The 18,127-nt window shown below is 38.2% G+C and overlaps 1 protein-coding gene across 2 annotated transcripts in view; it reads left to right on the forward strand.

The window, feature by feature from the left end:
* Window positions 1-18,127, forward strand: part of CDH13 (cadherin 13) — a gene marked incomplete at its 3' end in the record, with an annotated part of 498,288 nt that overhangs the window by 395,523 nt on the left and 84,638 nt on the right. For both annotated transcript variants that reach the window (XM_082489177.1, XM_082489176.1), the window contains exon 8: window positions 9,884-10,024. In XM_082489177.1, coding sequence (XP_082345303.1) covers window positions 9,884-10,024 — 141 coding nt within the window. The remainder of the gene's footprint in view (window positions 1-9,883; window positions 10,025-18,127) is intronic.

Consider the following 18,127-nt stretch of genomic DNA (forward strand, 5'->3'; position numbering starts at 1 on the left):
TATTTGAAAAGCCGTCTACTGATAAGCATGGTAGGTTACTGTGTTGGAGAAACTTGTCTCTCCTTCTATGTTTTGGGATTTAAATAGACTCATTTCTACCTACAACAGGGACTAAGAATGTTTCAATAATTTGCAACTAATAATTTATTAGAACATCTTTGCCCTTCTTTCTCTTCACAAATTGTCTGCAAACAGATTGTACGACTCTAATATGTTAATGGCTGAAAATTATTTGAACATTTTTCTAGCAAATATCTTTTGGTCTGCAAATTATTTGAATTGCAAATTGTGACTGTTAAAATGAAATATATAATTAACAATGCAAATAAAGCTGATTGGGTATTACAGGAGAACAATTTTTATGGAAATATATTGATTTATTGAAATGAACATTTGTTACAGAAACAGTGATTGGAGAAAAAAAAAAAAAAGCTTTGTTGAAATAAATATCTGTAATCCAGAAGGGAGCTCTTATCTTGAGTGCTCCTGACAGCTACCTTGAGGTTTAATACTTTCTGAAGCAGTGGAGACGACCAGGTTGAATGTCCTGTTCAGACAGGAGAACTAAATTTTACCTGCCCTCATCCAGTGGGATGTGCTCATGCAGATGTTTATTTATTCTGAGACAAAGGTCTTCTGATATGCTCTGTTCAAATGCTTACCTTCATGAAAATAATTAGATATAAATTGGTGGAATGTATAGGAGTTTCGATATTCTCTTACAAGTGTATTAATCAGGACCGGGGAGAATAGTGGCTCCTACACCCATCAGACAGACTGTTAACATTTCTGATTATGTATTCTGTTTTTAATGAAAAAGTCCTTGGAAGTTTTTGCTTATTAGCATTGTTTCTGTGTTCAATAAGAGAATATGTTAAGGCTTAGAAAGTGTTGAGCATCAAGGAAACTATTTGCCACCCGCTCCACCAATAGTTTTTATCTGGGTGCAATTAGTTAATGGAAATAATATACAGTGTTTTCTATCCAACATCAAAAATCGGAATATAAACATGGGTAGATATATAGTCAATAAGGAAAAGCTGTAACACTATGATTTCAGCAATGTTCTGGTTCTATGTTAAAGGACCAGGCTAGCAGAATTCTAGGTGCTTCATGTACAGGAAGGGTTGGGGGGTTCTTTTTGGTGCAAGCACTGTGAAAGGGGGAATGCTGTCAGTAGGAATATGCAGCACATGAGGTGTGTTAGGGCAGCATGTCCCTTTGGGAAAAGTCAGAGCTGTGGAGAATTATGGATAATGGAAATGATGCTCCAGCCTGGGCGGGCTTCATGGCCAACTTATGTTTGTATGTAGCAACTCCAAAAGAAACTTTCAGCTGCCTTAGCCTCCAGACTCACCTCCCTCTGAATTACATGCTCCATCTCCTAAAGGGTATGTCTGTGACTGCACGGAGGGTATGCAAACTCCAGCGAGCATTGAGGTAGCAAGCTGGGCTACCATGTAACACAGAGCTTGGAGGAACTCTGATCTAGCAAGCATGATTATATGCGTTCTTAAAACTCGGGACAATCTTTGGAAGGGTATGGTAGTCTTACTGACATGTAAACACAAAGGGAATGATTGCATATATCAGGGCCTGTAGTTGCATATAGACTACAATGTATTTCTCTTTTTTGCTTTCAGACTTAGTACTGGGGAGTAGACACTCACTATTGCTATTGTCTGCTCTTCACAGAAGGTTTAGGTGAGATGAGTGTGGTGGTTGTATTCCTGACACCTCCAAGTTTGTAATAATAATAGAGCTATTAAATGGTCTAAAATCAGCAAGAGAAGTTACATAATAATTGATGCTTTCACACTGAAGTGAAAGGTTTCTGCAGTACTGTTTAATTATGAGGAACAATTGAATTTTTTTCCTGAAAAAAAATGAAATTACATACATTTGTCCAGAAGAAAAGCTGAAGCATACCTGGCGATTAAAAAAAAAAAAAAAAAAAAAAACAAAAAACAAAAAACCCCCCAAAACCAGTATGATTTAATGACATTTGACAGCAAGTATTTTCCTTGGAACATTGGGATTCTTATTCTCCATTGCTATTCAAAATTATTATATCACTTTATACTTCTGGCACAGCAGACATAGAACATGTTTCTTTTCCCAAGCATCTAGTGAGTAGCTGTTGCAAATCAACATGCCTCTGTTCCAAACAAATTATACTCAGGGAAATGTGTTTGGCTGCTAAAAATCAGTGTAGGGGTACGAACTTCAGCGGTGTTATATCTTTTATGATAATTAAGGATGTTGTTTAGAATACTGAATATTTGCTTTCTTCCCAGGTATTATTTTTAGTAGTAGCCTAACTAACAATAATAATTTAAGTGGAAATATCTCAAACTAAATGGAGCTTCAGTCACTGTTCTATCCTAGAAATTGGTGATCTCTACCCAAGAAGAAATTCCTTATTAATAACATTCTCAATGTAAAGATGCTCCCTTAAGTGAAGCTAATATCTGCACAAATACTGTGGGACTTGTATACAAGAGCTGAGATGTGCATGTTTGTATAGTGAGCAGCAAACAAATAGTTTTCTCTACAGATTTCTAATATTTCTCAAAGGAAAGCTTGTCACCCCATCATGGTTGGCAACCTTCTCCAAAATGATACAAATTCAATGGCAACTCTAAATCCTAATTTGCATATCAGCCAAAACTAATCAATTTTACTCAAAGTATTGGAAACATACACATACATTTCCTCTATTTCCATGTAAAATATAACAAACATAACCATGTATATCAGCCCCGTAGTTATGTCAGCATTGCGATGAATTAAAGTTGTGATCCATAACATCCTATGTATTAAATAGTTACAGATTTCCTCTTGATGGAAAACAAATACCGCTGGCCAGGAAACCGATTTGTATCGAGCACTTTGGAGCAATTTCTTTCCTTTTTTAACAGCAACTGCTGAAGGAGAAAATTCAGTCTTCCTTTTACTTCCAGATATACCTATGAACTATATGTCTCCTGTGGGTAGTAAGTAGATATTGATTTTCCTCATAACAGAAGTACATTATTACAGTGATTAAAAGGTAGACCTTCCTTTATGATAAAAAAAAATTGGAAATTGATGAGCTAAAGAGGATTTACATTACAAAATTGTTTGGGTTTTTGTATTCATCAAACTAATTCGAGCTCTGAATGCAAAGACTCTGTGTATATTGCCCTTTTTATGCAACAGCAAATGGCATTTAAAATAGATGCTGATATTATAATTATAAAATAATTATGTCTGTTAGATCCTTTATTAGTCACATTGCTTCATTTTTTTATTCCACATTTGTCAAAATCTGACAGCATACTCTGAAACAATGTTAGATTCAATGTTGATATTGTTACTCAACAAGAGCATTGATTATGTCTTAATAGGACATATTCAGTACATACTATATGCAATTATCATCTTAAATGAAGACAAGCATTTATTTAGCATGAACTGAAATTACTGAAATCCTAATAATTTTTCTTTTTGGTTTGGTTAGCATTATATTTTAAAGGCATTATTAACAACTGTGATATGGTAGCACACTACTGATACAGTATTATGCATGAATACATAGTTTATAAACAGAATTATAAGTAGAAGCGTTGAGGCATGGTTATAGAAAATGCTAATATCCACGAAATAGTAAAAAAAACTCTCTATTGGTAATAAGTATTAAGATAGCCTGAAAGGATATTTAAAAAACCCTTACAAGAGTTTTGAGCATTCTGTACGGTGTTTGCTTCCCAGAGAGTGTTTGTTTAGATCTTAGCAACTGAGTACTGTATGTGAATTTGGGAATTTTTGTTCTCCCCAGCTTTTTTAGATGAAGCACCAAATGAAGGCTTGGGTGTTGTGATACTAAGTGTGCCCTTTTCTGGACATGCAATTCGTAGGTGTCTTACAATGACTGGATAGCACTGGCTGAAGACCTAGCTAGAGACACTTCATAGGGGACACCCAGCCAGGAGGAGGCACTGAAGAGATGGTTTCTGGAGTCCTGTTGTTTTCCAGGCTTTGGTGCCTATCTGCAGCTTTTAGCTGGGTGCTGATGTGAGACAGGGATTCACAGCCTGAAATCCTTAGCAGGATCCTAAAATTCACTAAAAGAGAAACTACAAAATATACTGAGTTGGGTATCAGATGATGTGAATAAATACAAAAGGGAAAAATTATGTTTGCCGAAATGATTCTTTTTCAACCCACCTACATATAGTTTAAATACTGGTAGTAAAAACAATGTTGTGAAGATCTACAAGAAAATATGTTTAACTCCTGTTTAAACGTCTTTGAATTACAAATTAAATAAAAGACTAAAGTAACCTAAAATTCTGAACCCAGTCCATCTTCACGTTACAAAGATTAAGCCTTGATCTGAATTCTTCTTAGTTTAGCTTCAGCGTCGCAAATGGATTTACAAACACCCCATAGTGTGTCCTTGCAGCAAATATATTATGTCCTGAAAATAACTAGATAGCTATATTGGAAAACTAGAAAGCATTATTTTAGTAAATAGGCTTCCCAATGTACATTGTATCTGACTGACTCTAACGGTGACCAGGATTTCGATTTTCAGCCAGAATAAAATGCTCTTCATACATGTGTGACCTATTCCCAACTTTATAGATTAGATTTAGTCATAACTGTTTCAGGTGTCAATGGCAAAAAGAGGTCTTTGTTAGAAGAGCGTTCTCATGCTCTTCTTTCTGGTGAATCTGCATTACTTATTTTGCTTTTCTTTATATTCAAATACAAATTAAGACTGAAATTTTTGAATTTGAATTAGATTTTTTCCTACCTCCTCCCACAACCAAAGATAAAGTTACCAGGGTCATTGAATCTAGATATAATTATCATTCACCGCTAGGATATGCTACTTTAATACAATGCCAGAATGTGATTTCTGTTCCTCACTTTAGTGCTACTTTTTGTGGTCTCTATCAAGTCATTAAGATCTTCAACCAGCTTTAGTCATACACCAAGGTATATGCATTAGGGAGCACTGGGCTCCTGAGATCATCAGCGCAGAAAAATACAGAAATGGCCTCTGTCCTTTGATTCTATGGCAGCGATGCTACAATAAAGTAGACACTTAATTTGAATGTCTTAAGATAGGTGGAAGAAAGACGGGCTTCAGTGAGAACATCAGCTTCTTGAGTGATTGCATTTCCTTACCAGATAAATAAACAAGGGGGGGTACATTGGTCACATTTCTAAAAGATTTGGGCATCTGAAGCTGCAGAGAGGGGATCTGTTATCGTTCTAGCAATACCAAGGCTCTGAGAGTCCATGTACATAACGGCAAATTCAGCACTCGGACATGTTTGAAAATACCCGTGGTCACCTAAGGGTTCTGAACATTTCTTGTAATCATGCAAGTAGTTCCACTTGTTTCCATCTTACATTTTGAGTCCTACTGTACTGAAGATGCTGTCAATTCCAGCTGAATTTAAATCGCACATGAATGCCTTACAGCCTGCAAGTGATAGCCCACACCAAGACTTGGACTGTTACTGCTGGTGGTGTGAAATACTGGCCAGTGATAGTTTTTTTATTGTATCTGTAGGAAATACTAAAAGATTATGACTCAACAGAAAACCATCATTATCTGGTTTCATTCAGCGTTACCTAAAAGTAATCACTTGGTTTGTTCCACCTGTGTGTGTCTGCACTGAAGTGTTTATTGCTCTCGCTTGTGATTAGATCCTGCTGGCTTTGTCAGGAATCTGAAATCTGAAAAAGTGCCTTTCTGGCTTCTCGTTGCTTACCAGTGCTGAACCAGTTATGTCAAGGCGGCAGGGGAGTGAAATCTGATAGGAATGTTAACACTGGTGAGAATGGTGGTGGGTGGACCTTCAAGGAAAAACACTCAAGACACAGCTCACCTCCTTGGCAAATCAAACAATTTGCCAGTGTCACCCCTGCCGTGGTTAAATGACTAGAGTGAAAATTTATGAGGAAAGGAATGGTTCTCCTGCTGTAATTATACAAACCCTCTCAACAGTGTTACACTCCACAAAGTCACAGTTGATAAATAATAAGCCACACAAACAACGACTTAATGTTCATTTATTAAAATAATCTATTATCCTTTTTAGCTGTAGATCCACTTTGTTGAGAGTTGTTACATATTTATATTGCTAACATCTCACTATCCAAATGGTATTAATTGGATTGGTTTTGCAAGAGTGTGCTTCAGGGGCTAGGTCGCCGCTTCGAGAAGCGGGGGGCCTGGATTTTAGGGATGGGCAATGTCATGGTGGGACAGCAGTCTGAGCAACTGCGGAGTCCCAAAATGCTCCCAGGGGTGGGTTCTGCATTTACCCCGGTGTAGTGGGAGTGGAGAAGGTGGAGGAAGGCTGCTTTTCTCCTCCACTGCCCCCCTCCAGGAGTGCTCATTTCTCACAAGGTGGGAGCAAGTGCAGGCAGAGACCGTGCTGGGGTAAAAGGCCTGAGCCCTGGGAAGAGGGAAAAAATGAGGAGTTGCCATGACCGCTTACAGTGCAGCCCATACCCCAGGGATGCCCCCAGCATGGGCCTGGCCCTCTGCAGCGTCATCAGTTGAGGAACGGGGTTAGTAAGAGCACAGGGACCCATGCTGTGTCCACAGAACCCCACTCCCGTGTCCCAGAATTTACCAGGAGTGATAAATTGCACAGATCCAAACAATTGCTACTAGTTGCCTGAATTAACTTGGCTAGAAATATGAGAGATGCTAAAATGTCCTTTACATGCAATCTCCTAGTGTAAAGAGAGCATCTGATGGGAACATGCCTCTGCTCTCGGGTTTGGATCTGTTAGGAGTTGCTTTCTCTAACAAAGCAAATATTTGGTGACAGAACTAGATGTAGAAAGTGCTGCATAGCCAGAAAGTGTGAAGTGTTCATAATGATATGAAATACTACTCAAATCTCAATGTTTTTCACATTCCGTTGTGAGCTTAAACATTGGACTCCTGTCACAGAAATTTCTGCTGCAGTAGACACAATTTCTAGCATAAATGGGCTTGCTTTCAATAGAAAATGGGATAGTTTTCAAAGGAAAAAGGCCAATTTGTGAGTAAAAATGGTCCTCTTTCTGAGCAAAGAGGCTTATAAACATGAAGTGATAAATGGCTTTGCAAATTTTCCATACAATAATAACAACTTCCTAATCAAAATAATGAAAAAGTTGTATCCAGGAGAGGAGAGAGAAGCTCCATTCAGGTTTTAATACATTGAAAACATTTTAGAAAATAAATGAAAACTGTAAATTTTGTTCCACTCTCTAATCTGAATTTGTGTTGGAGACATGTCAGTAGTATTTCTTTGTGTATATTTATGATGTTATAAATCAAAATCCCAATCTGGGTTTGGTGCCTTGTGAGATTAATTTAATGCAATAATGTTTTAAGACTTAAGGAAATACATTTCTCAGGATCCCCTAAGTGGCAGTAGCATCTGATTTTCTAGTAGTCCATAAGTTTTTAGAACTAAATATATCTTCCAGCTTGACTCATTGATTTTACATGCAAATATATCACTTCCTAATAGCTGATCTGATGAGCAACTGATAAGGTTGCTTCTCTCATGGCCTGAAAGTGCTTCAAGATCTAAGTACTAAGGAATTGGGATTTCTTCTTTGCGCATGCACCAAGAAAGGTGTTGTGATCTACCCAGGAAAATGTGTAATGCAAAATGCATTATTGAGTGAATGCTTTCAAATCACTTACCTATAGCCAAGATTGTGATGAGAAGTAAATATTTTAAAATTTTAAATGGTGAGATACAGGCTGGGGTATGAATGGATTGGGAGCAGCCCTGCAGAGAAGGACTTGGGAGTACTGGTGGATGAAAAGCTGACAATGAGCCAACAATGTGCGCTTGCAGCCCAGAAAGCCAACCACATCCTGGGCTGCATCAAAAGAAGCGTGGCCAGCAGGGCGAGGGGGGTGATTCTGCCCCTCTACTCTGCTCTGGGGAGACCCCACTTGCAGAAATGCGGCCAGCTCTGGGGCCCCCAACATAAGAAGGACATGGATCCATTGGAGCAGGTCTAGAGGAGGGCCACAAAGATGATCAGAAGGCTGGAGCACCTCTGCTATGAAGACAGGCTGAGAGAATTGGGGTTGTTCGGCCTGGAGAAGAGAAGGCTCCGGGGAGACCTTATAGCGGCCTTCCATTACTTAAAGGGGACCTACAGGAAAGATGGGGACAAACTTTTTAGCAGTGCCTGTTGTAATAGGACAAGGGGTAATGGTTTTAAGCTAAAAGAGGGTAGATCTAGACTAGACATAAGGAAAGAATTTTTTACAATGAGAGTGGTGAAACACTGGAACATGTTGCCCAGAGAGGTGGTAGATGCACCGTCCCTGGAAACATTCCAGGTCAGGTTGGACGAGGTCTGAGCCACCTGGTCTAGTTGAAGATGGCCATGCTCATTGCAAGGGGGTTGGACTAGATGACCTTTAAAGGTCCATTCCAACCCAGACTATTCTATGTTCTCTGCTATGGGATAAACCCTACCTCACCTTCCTTGATTCTGCTTTATAAGGCAGTGTATGGGTGGCGGACAGAGATCACTGTGTTGCTCTACAGAGTTTCACACCAGTTGTCTCCCTGTGTGTTAATTCTCTGGAAAATTGTTAGATGAAGGACATAGAATGTCAAAGATGTGTAGCCTTGGTTCTTGTAGACACAGTTGGCTGATAGAGCTGGTCTGAGGTTAAAATAGCCCTTTAGCAGTGGTGCCCAGGCCACCCTTTCAGGCATCATTATGTCACTTTGTCCCTGAGACCCAGACTTATTTTTCAAGGAAGATGTGAAAAAACATTGCTGAGCACACGGGATATTCTTACCATATAGTTTTAAAGGTGACTGCAGCACTTCCCCATCTGTGTCCTCCATTGATGATGCAGCACATATGGTCTTTGGGCAGATGGTTCCATATAAGACAGCCATACAAATGGGGAAAATATTATTTTTAATTATGTGCCCATTTTTTTCTCCAGTGAAATCCATGTCAAAATTCTCTGAGTTCCACAGGAGCAGGTTCTGATGCTGATAATAGCTCCCTTTGATGGGATGTATTACTACCCCGTTGTCCAGCTTGCAAACAGATGTGCTTTTATGCCTGATGCAAGAGGGTTGAATCAGAAATGCTGTTGCATTCCCATTGCAGAACGGTGGCCGCAAATCTTTTTTCCAAGTTATGGCTGTCTTTTGGGGGAGGGTTTGCATGAAATTAAGGATTGCTTTTGCTATGAACCTATGCTGTCTGGTTCTACAATAGGTAGGCAGCCAGATAAGTAACCATGACATAGGAATCAGATATTATAGATGTAAATCATTAATGTTACTGTATGCTTTGCTTTGTACAATAACTGGCAGTTGTTGCCCATTTTAGAAACTGCTTTCTTGTTTCTTACAGTGAAGCAGACTTAGATTACCATTCTAAATGCTAATATGCAGAATGAATGTGATTTAATAAAATAAAGTGAATTTATATGTAGATTGTGACATTAGTATCTAATTATGTACCCATCATAACTCTGATGAAGCAAGCTGCTCAGTATTGATGCACTGAAGTAAGTGCTTAGTCTTAAAGAGCAGGTATATTTTAATTTCTTTCCTCTTTCCTAATCTCCTTAAATAACAGGATAGATTATGTACTGTTTACCAATATTCACCTGTATTCCTTCATACTGTATTTCAAATAAGGTTTCCATTGCAGCAGCTGAAGTAAAACACTGTGATAACAGATCTGTTTCTGTAGTATGTTTTATCAGGCCAAATTAAGTTTTAGATTTTTTAATTTATTATTTTAATGTGAGTTAAAAGTAGCATGTAATCTGTTGGTTTGTGGTTTTCTTTTAAGCTTTCCTTTTCTGTTATTTTTTCAGACCATGGAAACCCCGAAATACGAGCTAGTTATAGAAGCTAAGGATATGGGTGGTCTTGATGTGGGACTAACTGGCACAGCAACTGCCACTATTCTTATTGATGACAAAAACGACCATCCACCAGAATTTACCAAGAAGGAGGTAAGAGTTTGCCATCTGTGTTCTACAAAATGGTGCATGTAATTGTAATTAGCTTGTTTCTACATATAAAAATGTTCATTAAGGGAAGAAAATACTTGACATCTTTTAGCTCAATGTGACAGACATTCCTGTAGCTGCTCTTTTCTTCTTTTACATTAATAAATTTGTATGGATCATTTCCAAAACAAAATGCAACCACAAGGTAACAATTTATGTCAAGAGATATAATTCAGAGGTTGGCTGGCAGGATGAAAACCTGTAAAATAAGTTTGCTAGTGGTAACTTTCTCCTTTTGCTCCTATGGATTTTATGAATGCCAAGACAGAACTTCAATGATTTTTTCATAGCTTTCTCCAAATTTGAAAATTTCTATATTTCTATATATTTCTATTTCCAAGAAGTCTTATATGTGTTGACAGATATTTCTTTGAGTCCTCAGCGCAAGGCAATCTCAACCATGTGGGAGCATGTCTCTGTCCATTGAAGAAGAGTTTTATCTTTTGACACTTGACCAATCCCTTCCTCTTCTTTTCTCCAGAAACAAGTTTATGTATCTACCCCTAAGCAATTATACACTTCTCTGTACTTCTATTTACTGTATTTATTCCTCAGAGATTCCTTACACACCTGTTCATAATGCTCATTAACGGGCTTTATTTGATGTTTTCAGAAAGGTCTAAATGATCCTTTGTTGCTGTACAGAGTTTTGCAGTAGCCTCTGCTGGGTTTATGTAACTCTTGCTGGAAGAGGGGGTTTTTGTCTAGTGATCCTGTTGTTCCAGCTGCTATTTTTTTCCCCTGTATACCACACCTGTGCCATTCTGATGCAGTTGTGGCCTTTGTGCTTAGGGAAATATTCATTGATGGTGTGTCAGAGCATAATCACAGAAGAAGCTGAGCAAGCCTGGCTGTGCTCCAACATAGCACTTCCATTAACTTCAGAGGAATAGTTTGAGCCCTTGAGGTTATAAGTACGTGTCGGGTACTTTGATGGTTTAATGTACGAGAACACTGCTTTGTGGGATTCAGACCAGTTAATTATTTTGTTACTACCCCATCGCTCTACACACCTCCAAAATATCTGCCTTGTTCTATTTCACATATATGCTTACCCTTGCTGTTCATAATAGGCTCTGAGCAGTGCAAAAATCCATTCAGATGTGCAAATAGTACCTTGTTCCCTCCAGGGGTTTAAATAATTTCATCTTTAATGCCTAGAAGAGCAATGTTTTAAGAGTTCCTCCAAAAATCCCAGGTGAGGTAACAAGGTCTACCTTTTAAAAGGTCACAATGGCCGGGATATTGTGCCAGATTTAAATTACAGAGAATGAAAATAGAGATACTTGTAAAGATAGTGGCCTCTTTTTCAGGAAGCTTGTAAAATTTACAACCCTATTCTATAATACAAAAGAGTTTTTTAAATTAATTTTGTGAATTATTACTGAATACAACGTGTATTTTGTATCACAAAGAGCAATTTGGCATTTCCTTTCCAGCAAGTGAAAGGCTTAGGCTCAACTTTTATTCAGCGGCAAGGGATTACTTACGTGAAAGAAAGAAATGAAGCAAAGCAAGGAGCAGGAATTGATCATTCTGGAAAATCTGATACCAGGTTTGTGTGCTGTAGGATATTCAAACTGTGTGGGAATGAGTTAGACTGAGTGAATGCTAATGGTGCTGAGTATTGTTTTTATACCTATCACATTAAGAAAAAAGAGCATAACTTTCGTGTATCACTCTAGCAATTGGTGACAGACCACTGCAGTGTTTTATGCCTACAAAAAAGTGGGTTTGGCCTACAGTTAATGTCACTGTGGTTGAAGTGTGATGAAAGACTAGCAATGTAGCATCTGCCAGAAGCAACAAGCTGGCAAATACTCTTCTTCTATCTGTTCCTGTAGGCATGGTTCTGCCCAGCTCTTCCCTAAGACCCAGAGGAGGAAAAGACATTGTTTCAACATGACAACAATATGGATTTCACCCCTACCTGTCTATTCTTCCTCTGCCAAAAATATAGTACAACAAATCCTACTTCTGGTTTCATGCCATTACTGAATGCAGAGTATATGCTCAAAAATGGGATTCTACTGAGTATATTTGCCTCCCTCTTCTGCCTTCTGATTTTTTTAAGTATCTGTTCCTAAGGAAGAAGCCTCTATTGCTGCTCTCTAGTAATACTTTATTTTTCCTTAATATGGGCTATATTGTCTTTCCTTAGTAAATGCTATCAGGCGCTTGAGAGAAGGCGGCAGTGATGTGGCTTAAGGGGATGATTTTTCTACAGTCCACCTAACTCTCACATCTGTCCTTCACCTCAGATTCGGGACAGCAGTGCATGCCTAGTCATACATTGAAAAGTAGTGGGACTTGTCGAAGTGCTGTCACTTGCTCATAAGAAAGAGTCTTCGTTTGGCCAGGGAACAGTCTCATTCTTGAGACAATTCCTCTTTCTGCCACTTCCATCCTCACCTTCAACTTCATCCATTTCTGGGACAAAGTAATGTAAAATAGAAAGAATTCTATCACATCAGAAGAGTAAGATTTGAGAAAATATTTTTCCTAGTTTAGATTTTAGGAATATATGATCTTAGAAATTAATTTTCCAGTTAAATAAAGAAGCTTGCCTCCTGTGAACAGAATAAAATTTGTGTAATTTGACAAAACGTCACCACAGTGAAATTTGAGATATACTAGTGCTGTGAGTCTTAAGTGAAAAATATGATTTGCTCACATTTTTAATATCTACTGATAAATGGTTTATAAAAGAGTAATAAATGACTAATGTGTGCTTTAATAAATGATTCATCAATTCCTATAGAGACCTGTAAGTGAATAGGTTGCTTGTCACCATGATTTATGATGACTTCCAGCACTCTCTTCTGATTCAGTTGTGCTACCCACTGGGGTAAAACAGCCCCTGGAGTACAATATGTATCACCGTCTGCTCATGGTTCAAAGAGGATATGAGACTTTCAGAGCACCATCTGGAGAGATTTATTTTTCAGCTCAGGCTGTTGAGAAACACACTTGTAGCTTTGAGAGTCCCTGTCTTGATTCTTGGTATTGACTACATCGTGGACCAAATACTGAGCTAAAAGCACTTTTAAGGTTCCTTCTGGCTCTCTTCTCCATACTTCTTTTACAAAAAATTGTCTCTTAGATGTGATATGTTATTTTCAATGCTAGACATATCTTACCAACGCAGACCAGATCTGTCCATTCAGTTTGCACATTTAAAAACAACTAACAACTCCTCTTCTTTTGTGATGTGGAAGTCAACCCTGGTCCTTCTTATCTTGTCTTACAGGGGAAATGTTGCCCTTTTGGACTCCTAATTAATCTTATTTCTTTCTCTGTGGGTCTTGCCAGTGAGCTGGACCCTAACTTTGGACACTAATGATCTGTTAATGGTAGATGATTCCCCTGTAACTCCCTTGTCTAGACCCTTACATCTGATTTGGAGCAATCACTACTGAGGACCATAGTTGTGTGCAAAACTGAGAAAAAGAGTGCTGTGCTTTGACTAACATGCAGTTCAGGAGCATGGCCAGGGTACCAGCCCTCTTTCACTTTCCCACTGGGAGGGAAGTCAGTGTGTAAACCAGGCTGAACAGAGGCAAAAGACCAGCAGGAGCTGCCAGCGTGGCTCAGCAAGGTGGTGAGAACAAGCTGAGTTGGGTTTTTTTGATTTCACCTACCGTTCTGTCATGCTGGATATTGGAAGGCCAGACAGCTGACCTGAGGTACTTGAGCAGCAATAAGCAGATCTGAACAGATGAGAAGACATCGTTGCCAGGTTAATAGTTAAGAAATAGAGCTGTACTACAGCCTAAATATTATGGGAACCAGTCTTTAAATTCTATCAGTCTGTTTGAATTGGAGCAAACTGTCTCCAGTACTGCTTTGTCACGAGAAATAGTTTTGTGGAATGGATAAAAACATTTTAGCAAAACCATATGAGCAAAATGCATATTGGAATTTCCATTTGGCTCCCATTTTTGGACTGTGAGACAATTTACATGCAGAGAAAGCAGAATTCATGCATAAACTCAACTGAGCAGTACAAAGCCTCTACAGCTGTTAGTAAACTTTGGCATAAAGAACAGCTTCATGATGGCTAGAGATCATCAGAGATGAGCTCTTTGGCCATCCTTGTTTTTTCTAGAGCTGTAAATACAGCTAGTAAGACTCCCAAATCATATCCTACACTTCAGAAACCCCCCTACACTAGGTAAATGTTTGCAGTGACCTTTTCACTCAGCTTTACATCCACTTTATACTCTTGTAGCAGTTCACTGATCCACTTGATATATCTGAAGCTCCAGGTGCCCAAAAGGTTCCTTGAAAACAAATTAAAGATATTACCTGGTATATTTTTCACATGTGAAAGGCAGAATTCCAAGATAATATCTCTGGTCATAGAAAATAGAGGAAACAGGATCAAGGCAGGATGGCTATTCCTGTGTCATCCTTGTAAGGTATCTGTCTCACCTGTTCTTCAAACATCCAGAGATCAAAAATCAAAAGGCTCCTCAGTCTGCTCCTGAACAAATCTTAACAATGAAAAATTCTGTGTAGCCTAATCTGAATTTCCTTTGCTGGAACTTAAAATCATTACATCTTCTGTAATCCTCATAGATACGGAGGACAGATTATGCCCTTAATATCTTTTTTACTCTTATATAATCAGGACCATGCACAAAGAAGACAACTTTGCAACTTAGGTTATGATGTCTATTTCGTAAAATAAATAAATAATTCTTGTTTTAAACCTGTGATACTCAATGCTTTTTCCCACAAATATTAACCTAGCAGATTTAGTGAAAACAAAAGAGATCAAGTTGTCCCGTAACTGACTTGTGTTCTTTCATGTTTAAAGCGAGGCAAAGATGTAGATGTACATGCGTTTTTACTAGGGTCCATTTGCAAAGTACCTATTAATTTAGTTTAGACAGTATCTGTTAGTCAAATGAAAAGGAAAGTATTTAAATCCATGTGAAAGGAAACAAGTATCTAAATAGTGATAAATATTTCATTTTCTAAATGAAGGCTGTGAGCATTCTGTTCTCACTGCAAAAATAACACAATATTTAAAATTTGCAGTAAAGTTCTATTAACTGTACCATTTCTTCATGGTTAATAAATGGTCACTACAAGGCATTCAGAGTTTTCTCAGTTGTCATGAGCTGCAGAACAGATTTTCAAAATCATATCAGTAGTTTAGGAATCTAAGTATCTAAATAACAGGCGTTTAGACCTCTTCCCCTCCTCTCCGTGCCCTCGCCCCCCAAGATAATTTTAGATGTCAAAGATAAAAAAGAGTTTATTGGACTTAAAAAATAAGTGTAAAGGCATCTAATTCCCACTGGAGTTTAAAAAGCTGGGTTTAGGAGCATAGTTTGCTTTGACTCTCAGTGCAATTAGGATTCCAAATGTCTGTGTTCTAAACCTAATCACTTTCAAATAACTTGGAAAAATGCCTGTGATCAAGAAGAATGTTTGTTAATATTTCTGAGTTGTGTTGTGGTGGTACCAAACTAAGGACATCTGGAAGACTTATTTAAACAATCTGGCTATCTGAATAATGAAATTACCTTTTTGTTATTTTCTTTTCTTCTTCAATATTATATGTCGGTTCTTATCAGAAGTAGCTGGTTTGAGGTTTCTCATGTGATAAGAAATGCTCAGCACCACTCAGGATTGAATTACCGATGACCTTAAAAACAAATACTCTGCTGTAATGTTACAAGCAAGAATGAAATAATTTTAGAGAGAGGAAGAAAAACAAATACCCTCATTCTCTGCATTGACTGAAATAGAGGACTCTTCAGCAAAAAACAGGGTTTGGGCAACCAGTGTTTCCTGTACTCATCCAGATTCATACTGTGTGCATAATAATTTGTATTCATGTGGCTTTCAGCAAGCTATCTGCATAACCAGTGTAAGCACTTTGTTCAAGAACTTTTGCAAAATATGTTTAACACCGAGTCCATCCACTTATCACATAATTAGAGCTGGATACACTGCATAGCAGTAGGCAGCAGACTTCTACATTTATCTTTGCTTGTGAGGGGTGAGTTCATTGCTTTGTTTCTCTCCACCAAGGTCATGAAATACATGAAGTTGTCTGTTTAATCTCCAGATAAACACATTTCAGTGGTACATAAAACAACAGAGTGCCCGCTTTATAATCTGAAAGCAGCTGAGAAACACTTGTATAAGTACAGGAAAGGTTCTATGAATAGAAATGATCATTCAAACAGTGTGAAATTGGGGAGGAACACAAAGGCACTTCACTGCTTCTCCAGATCTGATTTTCTCCCGGCATTCTTGCTCTCAAAGTCAGCTCAAATGGTAAACTTTTATTTTTGCCAGTCCTTTTCTTTTTTCTTTCTCATTTTCTGTGTTCCTTTCCTGCCCTTTGTTTAGTTTCCTGGATTTGTTATCATCAGCTGATCTGAGCACTCCTGATGCAAACTTCTGTGCGAGTCCTTGCCTTCTGTAACCCTTTGGTTATGCTTGGAAGGTCAGCAGCAACTCAGTGGTAATAACAGCAATTCTCACTACAGCTGGTAAATTCTCACCACAAAACCATTCCAATGCTGACTATCCTCTGAAGACTTCTTCCATCTGCTTCCGCTAACAGCAAATATCCAAACACTGCAAGCAACAAAAAAGACATAAACCCACAATTTAATGCTCTCTTCTACAAGAAGTGAAGGTTAATGTGCTTCCTCAATGTGGTCTATGAAGTGTGAACTTTACCATAGATATTAAGTTCTGAATTACAAAGCAAACAGTAGAGTAAGAGTTTTGACTACATCTAGCACAAATATATTTGGGTAAGTAACCAGATAGTAGAAATTCAAGAGGAAGGAAGGCTCAGACAAAGGCTCTTGAGAGAAGCACAAGCTAAGCAAAGATAATGTAATGTCTCCAGACCTAGTCTTGGGCCACTTATTCAGGGAAGCTGTATAAACACAATTATTAGCAGTCATTGCTAGGAATGGCTGTGTGACTTTTCCAATTAAACTTTTTCTCTCCGGCTGGATTTTTTCAGTTGCCCTCAAATCAAATTAGGACTGCTTTCTAGAGATTTCAGTTTTAATGTAAATTTTAAAATTGGAGTCTTTTGCCTGAGAAATTAATTTTTTGTCCTCTGAATGTTCTGCTGAGGCACTCCGTGGAAATGTCCTTTAATTTCACTCTTCACCAAGAGTGGTTTATAGCATGCTGTCCCTCATTAACTGTCCCAGGAGTTCCACTTTCAACATTGAGTGCAGGTAGATGACACCCAGACTCAAAAGAAACGTCACACAATTATTTTCAGATCAGATATGAAAGAATGCATCAGTCTCTTCTCAAATTAACTTTTGGGTTCTGTATTGGGAGACCTCATTTGCCTGTGTAGCATCCAATTGACTGAAATCCTAAGTTCTGTGTGGAAACACTGTGGTTTCCGTACACGGTATTCATTGCGGAGTGGCTCCTAAATCATCATTGTCTCATTCAGCCTAGACAGTATGTAAATTGGTGGGCAGGTTGCGGGGAATAGGTGACAGGTCTTACCTTTGTGGTGCAGCCAGCAAAAAATTTCTGTGGCTTGAAGGGACTTTTATTTTATGTACATAAAGGGTTATAGTTCCTCTCATGTAGAATGTGGAATCTTAACAGAAATACCAAAACCTCTAAATCTCCTTGTCTGACGCGGCACAGCTGATTTGAGGAATAATAAATAGAGGAATTGTTAGATGTGTAGCAAAATATCACTCTAATCCCATGAGTTAAGAAACCCATACTGTTAATATGCCTCTAGCATCTGTGGGAGTTCTATTTTAAAAGTAGGATTAAACAAGATAACAAACTATAGATCTTAACATATTCAATTTGCACCAGACAAAACCCTATTTAATAGCAATTACACAATATGTGTGAGCTGGTATCATAGTTGCAGTTTATATGAGCAGAAGGGATTTATAAAGCTGAAGTATATTCATACAAAAATAATAGTTATATGACTGCTTAGGTCATTCTACTAGAGTGGAATGCGTTTTGTGATCAGTTCGTCAATTTCTTCACTGACAAGTGGGATTTTAAGATTTT

Source organism: Vanellus vanellus, assembly GCF_965231255.1.
Source record: "Vanellus vanellus genome assembly, chromosome: 12".
Lineage (NCBI taxonomy): Eukaryota > Metazoa > Chordata > Aves > Charadriiformes > Charadriidae > Vanellus > Vanellus vanellus.